Consider the following 9,413-nt stretch of genomic DNA (forward strand, 5'->3'; position numbering starts at 1 on the left):
GCCATAACATGCATTTTTATTTCTGCTTTATCCAGTTACAGATGCTAAAATAAGCAATAACATGTTTAATGTACCAGAAAAGCAGTCTTTGATTTTTTTTTTTGCCTGATTCTAGCTGCATCCAGCTGTATTTTGCACAGCACAAGAGTGTTGTGGTTGCTTTTGTTGGTTGTTTTTCTTTGGATCTCTCTTACTGGCCCCTACTGGTGCTGGATCACGACCTACGCTTGGCTACTCCAGGGTTGGTGCTCAGCCAGCACAGATACAGAGCTAGAGTCAGCCTCTCTCTTCAGCCAGAAACTCTTGCTTACCCTACCCTGTTACCTTTCCTGTGATTCTGGGTCACTGTTACCTAGTTTGGCACTGACTGTCTCAAGTCCCATTGTTTCATTTGCACACAATAGTTAAAACCATACATTACTCTGCATGTGGTATTCCTTTAAGTTACATTTTTAATGGATTTTCCACCCACCCAGCCAGACATTTCAGATGGAGCTTGTCAACTCTAACAGTCATAGAAAATAGCACCCAAAGGGGTCTTGATGAAATATGCATCCTGTATAAGGTTTAATTTTCTTGGAAAGGTTTGTCATGTTGTTTGTGATATGCAACACCTAAAAATAATCTTCTGCTTGCCACTTCTCATCGCTTGTTTGTGCAGTTGATTATTCCTAGTCATGTGCTATTGCATGTGTTTCCTCATTGATTTGCACCCTTTAAAGAACATTTCTCCTTTTATTTTTATTTTTCATTTTATATAAATTCAGATCCTACCCTCCAAATTTCTTAGTAGTAAATTTAAATCTTAACCCATCATCCAAACAAATAATTTAGACCTCTTAAGCCCAGAATAGATCTGAGAGGACCTAATTGTACAATTAGAGCCCTGCTTATTCTTGGAATTCTCTTTTAGACACGTGTTCCTCCTTTCTCCAATAATCATATTTGCTGTCCTGCTGACATGCATGCCTAGGTGTCCCTTGTTTTCCTCAGGAATAACAGACTCTAGCACTGCCCAGAAGCATGGGAGATTTTTTTTTTTCCCCCATGAAGTTGTTGCATTTATGAAGTTATTATTCTAGTCTAGAGCCCTCTTTTCCAGAGAACCACAACCTCGTTATTTCATAGAATCATACAAAAAATCACATTAAAGGAACCTCTTGAGTTATTCAGTCCATCTTCCCCTTTCAAAGAAAGGCTGACTTAAAGTCAGACCGAGCTGCTCAGGCCCCTGCTCTGCCATGGGCTGAAATCCCCATGGTGAGGCTGCTGCAGCCTCCCTGGCATGCCTCTTCCAGCGCCTAACAGTGAGGAATGCTTTTTCCTTTAGTCAAACCCCTGTTCCCCTTATTGTGGTTTGTGCTGATTATTACTTCTTTCCATTATGCACCTCTCTGAACAGCCTGAATCCACCTTCCCCTTTAGCTATTTCAAGCCAGCAACTGGATTTCTGCCTGGCTTGCTTTCTCGTTTCCATTGTAGCTGCCCCTGTTCCCATGGCCCTAGGAGCCTTGCATCCCAGTGCTGCTGTTATCCAGCAGCTCTGTTGCCTCTTGCCTTTGTTTTTCTCTTTTAATCTAAAGGATTAATTTAATTGAGAATATACAGTGAGATGATCCTCCTACTCCCTATTTTTTTACTGTTTGGTGAAGATGTTATCTTCCTCTTTTTCTTCTCCTTTTTTTCTCCTGATACAGGTTTGGTATTTTAGATAAAAATGACCTCTGTGACTGTCTGTTTTCTCAGCTTATTTATTTGGAGGCTTCATTACATTTTGCTGCTTTTCATACCAAAGACGTTATTTCCCTAGGAAAACTTAGCTTCACAATGCCCTTTCAGCACAGAGCACAGCTGTCTGATCTTATCTGAGCCAGACAGATGCCAAACCTTTCTGCCAAGCACAATTCTCTTCTTGAAAGAAATACCTTTTTCTGTAATCCTTGCATTTAAAAAAATGATCTGCATACATATGTTTGTAAAGTAGGGTTTATTTTAATAAGGTGAAGGGAAGACAATCAGATGTTAGAGAGAGTTGCCATAACAAATAGAAACTACTTCTATCACTTACTTACTTCATCACCCATTTCAGTGTAATTGTCTTATTTATACTGGCTTCTCCCTTGGAAGAACGCATAGCAATTTCCAAATGTTTAATTAAAACCTAACAACACTAGTGTGATGTAACATAGCGTATGAATGAGAGAAGATAAGGCCCTTTCAAACAACTGGTATCTAAGTGTTTTGTTTTACTCCTGTTTTAACTGGCACTAAAGCAGGGGATGCTCCCCTTTGTTGCATTATGGTTCACTTGTATCAGGATGTTGCATCCTTCTGAGGGCTAGGTTAGGTTTTTTTTTGTTTTTAAACACAAATAATGATCTATCTCACTTGGTTTCAGGGAGGGGGCACAAAAATTCCTAGGGATATTATGGAGGAACAGCTGCCTTAAGTGGGCCTTCTGCTGGGAGGAAACACACACATCCATCCCAATGTTCAATTAGGCAAAATTTAGGTACCTAACTGAAGAACTAGGACCCTTTCTAGTTACTGAAATGACTGTCAATACCTAAACATTCATTAAAACTACCACCACAAAAAAATGTTTGGCTGAGTAGCTCGTGCCCCAGCTTTCCTACAGTCAAAGAATCATAGAATGGCTTGGGTTGGAAGGGACCTTAAAGATCATCCAGATCTAACCCCCTGATATGGGTTGGTTGCCCCTGACCAGCTCAGGCTGCACAGGGCCCCATCCAACCTGGCCTTGAGCACCTCCAGGGGTGGGGTGCATGTGGCCTCTCTGAGCAAGCTGTTCCAGTGCCTCACCACCCTTCGTGTAAAGAATTTCTTCCTAATATCAAACCTAAATTTCCCCTCTTTTAGTTCAAAGCCATTTCACCTTGTCCTATCACTATTAGACCACGTAAAAAGTTGCTCCCCTCAAGCACTGGAATCTCTCAGTAAGCTCTCCCCAGAGCCTTCTCTTCTCCAAGCTAAACAAATCCAACTCCCTCAACCTTTCTTCACAGGAGAGGCGCTCCAGCCCTCTGATCATCTTTGTGGTCTCCTCTGGATCTGCTCTGAGAGTTCCGTGTTGTTCCTGTGTTTGGGGCCCCAGGTGTGGATGCAGTACTCCAGATGAGGCCTTACAAGAGCAGGGTAGAGGGAGGACAAATGCCTCCCTTGCCCTGCTGTCCACCCCTCTTTTGATGCGGCCCAGTCCTTGCAGAGCTCAGTATCTAGATACCTGCATCTCACCAGGGACTCCTTGGGAGTCTCAAAATAGACACCAAATATGCTTCATACGCACTGCTGGTAGAATGAAGGGGAGGTATTGCCATTCAATGATTAGAGCACTAGTAAGGGTAGCTCTTGACCTGCACTAGAATGGGGATTTCTCTGGGCACCACAGTGAATGTCCTACTCAGCGGGCAACTCTTCTTCATCTGTGCCCTGTCTTTCTCCTCCTTCCTCTCCCGAGGAAGCCTCTATTCATTACTGTGCAACTTCAAAAATGGTGAGAATTTTCAAGGCTTCTGCAACTCTGTATTATGTTCTAACAGTTAAAGGATTTCATTTGAAATATGTTACTGGGCTGCCTGGCTGCATATGTATACCCAAATTTTGAAAAAGTTTTTTGAAGAAACACATTCAGAACAGCCAATTCAGTTCTTCTCAGTATTAAGTCATGTTTTTTTTCTTAGCCTTCACAGAACTCCGTTATTTTTTTTTCCCCTGCTATTAATTTTCTCTTCCTCCCCCACAATCCCCATGCTGATTCTTTAGAAACACATTTCTTTAACCTTCAAAAGATTCTAGGTATAATATATATCCCAGATCCTTTGCCTTGGCAATATGCTGTCTGTTTTAGCTAATTTTGTATGTTAGCCTTATATTATCCACTGCCTCTACCTACCAGTGAAGACCTTACTTCTCTCTCTTTGAAAAAGTAGTATTTAGATAACTGGCTTAGGTTTTGTATCTTTTTTCGTGACATTCTCTCAACAGATCATCTCATAATGCAACAAGCCAAAACCACAGAGAATAGGGTTTTTTTTTTTGTGTGGGATTTAGATGAAGGTCTGCTTTGTCTTCTTCCAATGCGTCTGTGAGATCTGGTGGCCTACGGCATCAGAGATTTGTGTCTCAGATTCTCAGTGAACACTTCTTTGCCGTTACCTTCAAGTGGCTTCTGTGAAAGGTTTCGCATAGGCTCATATGGTGTGTGTATATAACGGAGGAATACGTGATGACATAAGATTAAGTATGATAATTAAAGGTTTATTATTATTTGCCTTTCAGAAATGGCCACAAATGTTTGTGGCGTTATTTGTGAGAACCACTTTAAATTCAGCAGTGTTAATGTAGCCTCTTGACTGTGAAGGTTTGCCACTTGCAATGATATCCTGTTGCTTCCTTAGCGATCATGAATCCTTTGGGTCATAAGCATGCAACATACCAAGAAAATTGCTCTTGGGGAAGCCTGGCAGTTGGTACGCCCCAGCTGCTCGCATTATGGACTCTAGCTGAAGTACAGACTGTTGCGTGGCACGATACTGGAAACTGGTGAACTTCCATGGGTGAATAAACCTCTGCCTGTTACCCCCTTCCATCCTTCCTGCAGTACTTTCCCTTCTTTCTCTCCCTTGTTCAAACTCCCCTTGTATTTGGCATTTAGGGTGTTGTGCGGTCCCTGAGCTTGTTCCTTTTTCTAAGCTGCTGACACAACTTCCTTTTCCACTGCAAATGCATGGCAAGAAGCCTGGAAGAAAAGCATAGCTTGCAAACCAATCCCTACAATTTAGTCAAAGCATCTAGGATGCATCTTTAAGGCTACGTTAGAAACCCAAAGCAGAATGTGCAGAGCTCTGGTAGGGGGAGTAGATACAGGAGGGACAAGTGGCTTGTGTGTTAGTTGGATAGCTCGCTGTCAGCAGGGGCTCCCAGTGCTATGTATTGGGAGACATCACAGGATAGGAATGCTGTCTCCAAAACACAACTGGTCCACGGTCAGTGGGTTAAAATTCTGCCAGGCCTGTTAGAAGTTTTAGTAGTCTGTCTGTATGCTGCTTAAATACCACAGGAATGAATCTGAAGTATGTAAAGGGAAAAAAGAAATATTTGAAGCCTTACTGAGATGCATGTAGAAGAGAACTACTACTGCAATATTCATATTTTATTGTTTAAATTAGTAACAAAAATACCATTTATTTTAGCAAATATGAGCAGATTTTGCACACAAATACAGGTTTTTGTAAAGAAGCACATTATTCAAGAAGTTATTAGAAAGAAAACTTCTGTTTTGGAGAACAGAACCGAAAATAGTAGCAAACATTAAAATACACTGCCTTAACGTTATGATTAATCTATAGATAAGTATTTGAACATAGTACTTGGTTATTTAAACTTAACCAGCACAATCAAATGCAGTTTATTCTTTTTGCTTGATGCTGTTCTTACTGTAACACAGCAGACTAACTACAATGATTCATACCAAGTACTATGCTTGGAATATTTTACCAGTCGCTTAATGGGAACTAAGAGCAAATGGTGGATATCTCACCATTTTTACTTATGCATCATGTAAACTGAATGGCCGAGTGAATACAAGAAAACAGAGACAGAATGGGCATTAGGCATCCTTCTGTTCTTCCATACAGAACAGAATGTACCTACAAATAGGTGGAAAAACCAATCTCTTTGGTAAAACAAGAGGATGCTCAGCAGCTCTGGAAGAGCTCCTGTCATTCCCGTGCCTGAACATCTGGTAAAGTACTTGCTGTTAGACTCTCAGGTTTCACAGTTTTGTCTCATAAAGGCATATTTGTGCATGCCATGAACAATGCCTCTCTACCAAATGATTAACATAATACAATTGATAAGATACAGGAATTCATACAGTAAGATCTCAAAAAAAAGTTGAGCTAGTGCTTACCTCTTTAGAGGTGAACTCTGAGAACTCAATTCATCTGTCTCTCTAGAAATTAAACTCTTTTTCCCAGGGTTTATTAGGGGCATATAGGATTTATGTTACGCGTAACAGTTCACTTCCTCTACCTCTTCTCGCTCCTGGGGGCAGGGAAATTTTAAATTATAAATATATTTCAGGGAAGGTAAGGATCTGTCCCCATTTTTGTACAAATGCATAGTGTTAAATTTGTATATGTGTGGGCTTAAGGTCTGTTCCTCAGAGAAATTACAACCATAATTGTTTTGGATAAGTATTATCTGTCTATACCATGAATATTTGGGCCACAGTGCTCTGGGGCCCAATTTCTGCTGCACTCAATCAGTGTTACTGAAATTCCAATATTATTTAGTAATTGAAACCCTGAGCATAATACTGAAATCTTCAAGCCCAGCTGAACTCAACTGTTCATCCTGAGTAGAGAGGGAAGAATTTAAAGCTACACAGAGCTGATTTAAGCAGGAGATACGGCCAAGTCGTACCAGCCTGCTCCTGCTTTTCTTATTGAAAAATATTTTGTATAAATCTCACATAAAACTAGAGAGATGAAAACTCATTTACAGTGAAAAAATCAAGTTCCTGTAGAATTGTGAGAATGATTCACGAGCTTCAAGCAATGAGCTCTCATGTTCACTTTTTCACTGTAGTACTCGCTTATTTTATGCTCACTTCTTTTAATAGCTGTAGAGATGGCAAGTGCAATGTATTTTAATAGGCTAAGAGCTACTTCTGTAACCAGTGTGACATCACAACACTGCAAAATTCAGAGCATAATCAATACAAAATTTACCCAAAGTTGTTCGAAATTGCATTACTTCTTTCATTTCAGTATATTACATTGAATTATACAACTAAATGAATATATTAGTACTGTCTGTAAAGCAGCTCAGATGCTTTGGTTTAATGGATGTAGAACTTGCTCTAAGATCAGGTTCAATTATAAAGTAAGGAAGTTTTTAAAAGACAAACTTCTTCAAACCTACAAAAGAAATCAGGTTTGGAAGACATGTTTGTAGAAATCTATACCCGCATACACATTGACACAATACCAAAAATGAGAAAGCACTCTGTATAAACAGGAAGGAGTTCCAGCTTCAAGAATCAATGCCAAAGCAAAACAAAGATCATAATCTGGCAGCAATTTAAAAGAAAAAATAACGATGGAAAACTCCTAAAGCCAATAAGCTCTTCTCAGTCCAGCAAAATATAGCATGTAGCTTTTAGTAAGTGAGTAGAATGTGGGTTCACTAGTGCTTTGCTTCAGTATTTTTGACTGGGATTTTAAGCAAGAAATGTAGTGCAGGTTCTCTAGGTACCACGTTTGGTTTTTTCCTCAGTGTGAAAATAAGGCAGGCAGTGTGCACTGGGGAGCTGAAAAAGAAAACTGTTGCACAAGCAATACACCAAGATGATGTTGTTGCTAATAATAATAGTTCTCTGTAACAAAATGCCAGAATTGGCTTTGTGCTTTGAATCATTAAGGTTGGAAAAGGCCACTAAGATCATCTAGTCCAGCCACCGACCCACCCCCACCGTGCCAGCTGACCATGTCTCTCCCTGCCACAGCCACCCTTCTCTTGAACACCTGCAGGAATGGTGCCTCTACCACCTCCCTGTTCCAGTGCATTACCACTCTGAGGAAAAAAAAAAAAAAAATTCCTAACTTGCAACCTGAACCTCCCCTGGAGCACTTAAAAGCTATTACCTCTCACTCTATTGCTGTTATCTGGGAGCAGAGGCCGACCCCCACCTCGCCACAACCTCCTTTCAGGAGCTGTCAAGAGTGTAAGGTCTCCCCTGAGCCTCCTCTTCTCCACATTAAACAATCCCAGCTCCCTCAGCTGCTCCCTGTAGGCCTGTGCTCCACACCCTTCACAGCTCTGCTGTCGCTCTCTGGACATGCTCCAGGGCCTTAGTGTCTTCCTTGTAGTGGGGGACCCAAAACTGGACACAGTACTCGAGGTACGGCCTCACCAGTGAGGGAGAGGAAAATTCTGTATGGCACTGCTTCTTCAGCCCCCAAATTTGGCTGTGGAGGAGAACTGAACAGCTGGCATCAGCAAGGCAAAAAGGGCAGCTCCTTTTGGAGCACTTCTGAGTAGTACAGTTTGGAAGCTTTTAAAGAGTAAGAAGTGCTTTGTGAAGTAAAAAGTTAAGAATAATAAAGCGCTAGCTAAATATATAAGGCCCTGGACAACCTGATCTAGCTGTGGTGTCCCTGTTCGCTGCAGGGGCCTTGGACTAGCTGGCCTTCAGAGCTCCTTCCCCCTCTAAGGATTCTATGATTGTGTGTATAACTAAGTGAAAGGCAGTAGCTACATGCCTTTTTGAAATCCACCACTAGTGGGCCTTGTCTGTCTAGCCTGACACTTTATTCACGGACAAAAGCCATCCCACGCGCATCTGCTTTTTAAACTTGTTAAAAAGCAAGCACACGGAGTAAGTAAGTTAATAAACTGCATGGGGACAGGTGCCATCCGTGTTGTACAGGCACAACACGGGCACGGCCTGGGCGATGGATAATTTTAGAGAGCCCTCGGGAACCCCCCTCCACTCCTCAGCTGCTGCCAGACATGGAACACCTGCTGCTATTTGAAGGGCTGGGGCAAGTCTCTGTGTTCATAAGCAGAAAGCATCACGTGCTGCTGGGCCGGGACACCAAGTGCTGGCAGTGGGAGCTTCCCACACCCCAAAGCAACCTTCCCCGGGCTGCTGATGGGGTCAGGCGGGGGAGGAGTGGGCGGCCTCGTGTCAGCCCCTGCCAGCGGTGCGCGGGGCAGGTCAAGTTCCATCATGTGACACAGGTTGGGGAGGCAGCGGGGCCGGGATGCTCAGGTTTAACGTTTCTTGCGCGAAAATAGCTGCTGTGCCAGGTGCAAGCGTGTCCGCAGTGTTCGGTTTCGTGCGCCGAGTGCCCCCGAACAAACCTGCTGCAGCGCGAACAGAAGCGCGAGGGGCGTAAGAAGTAACTCCTGGAGGGCTGTGCACAAGTCCGCTTCCCTCCGCCGGGAGCTTCTCGGCCTGCAGCTCACACCGCCCGCGGCCCCTCGGCCTCTCGGTGCTGTGGGAGGGAGAGCAGCGCAGATTAGAGGCGGCCCCCCCCCTCCCTCCTCGCCGCGGAGCCCGCTGAGCTGCCGCCCGCCCCCCGCGCGGCCCCGCCGGCCCTCACCCGCTTGCGCTGCTCGCTGAGGCAGAAGGTGCAGATGGGGCGCTGCGGGCAGGGCTGCGGGGCGGCGGGGCCCTGCAGGCGCAGCACGTTGGCCAGGTGCGAGATGTAGCTGGAGGCCAGGCGCAGCGTCTCCACCTTGGACAGCTTGCGGTCGGCCGGCTCGGTGGGGATGAGCGTGCGCAGGGCGCTGAAGGCCGTGTTAACGCTGTGCGTGCGGTCCCGCTCGCGGGCGTTGGCCGCCGCCCGCTGCTCGCCGCCGCCGCCCTCCCGCCGCCTCCG

At 44.0% G+C, this 9,413-nt stretch overlaps 1 protein-coding gene across 1 annotated transcript in view; it reads right to left on the bottom strand.

Annotated features, from left to right (window-relative positions):
* The window catches only part of LOC110400243 (transcription factor 15-like), a 5,029-nt gene continuing 777 nt past the window's right edge, over positions 5,162–9,413 (bottom strand). The window contains exons 2-3 of the mRNA XM_021399954.1: positions 9,135–9,408; positions 5,162–9,026 (exon numbers count right to left, since the gene is read on the bottom strand). Coding sequence (XP_021255629.1) covers positions 8,994–9,026; positions 9,135–9,408 — 307 coding nt within the window. The 3' untranslated portion in view covers positions 5,162–8,993. The remainder of the gene's footprint in view (positions 9,027–9,134; positions 9,409–9,413) is intronic.

Source organism: Numida meleagris, chromosome 5 (assembly GCF_002078875.1).
Source record: "Numida meleagris isolate 19003 breed g44 Domestic line chromosome 5, NumMel1.0, whole genome shotgun sequence".
In the NCBI taxonomy this organism is placed as follows: domain Eukaryota; kingdom Metazoa; phylum Chordata; class Aves; order Galliformes; family Numididae; genus Numida; species Numida meleagris.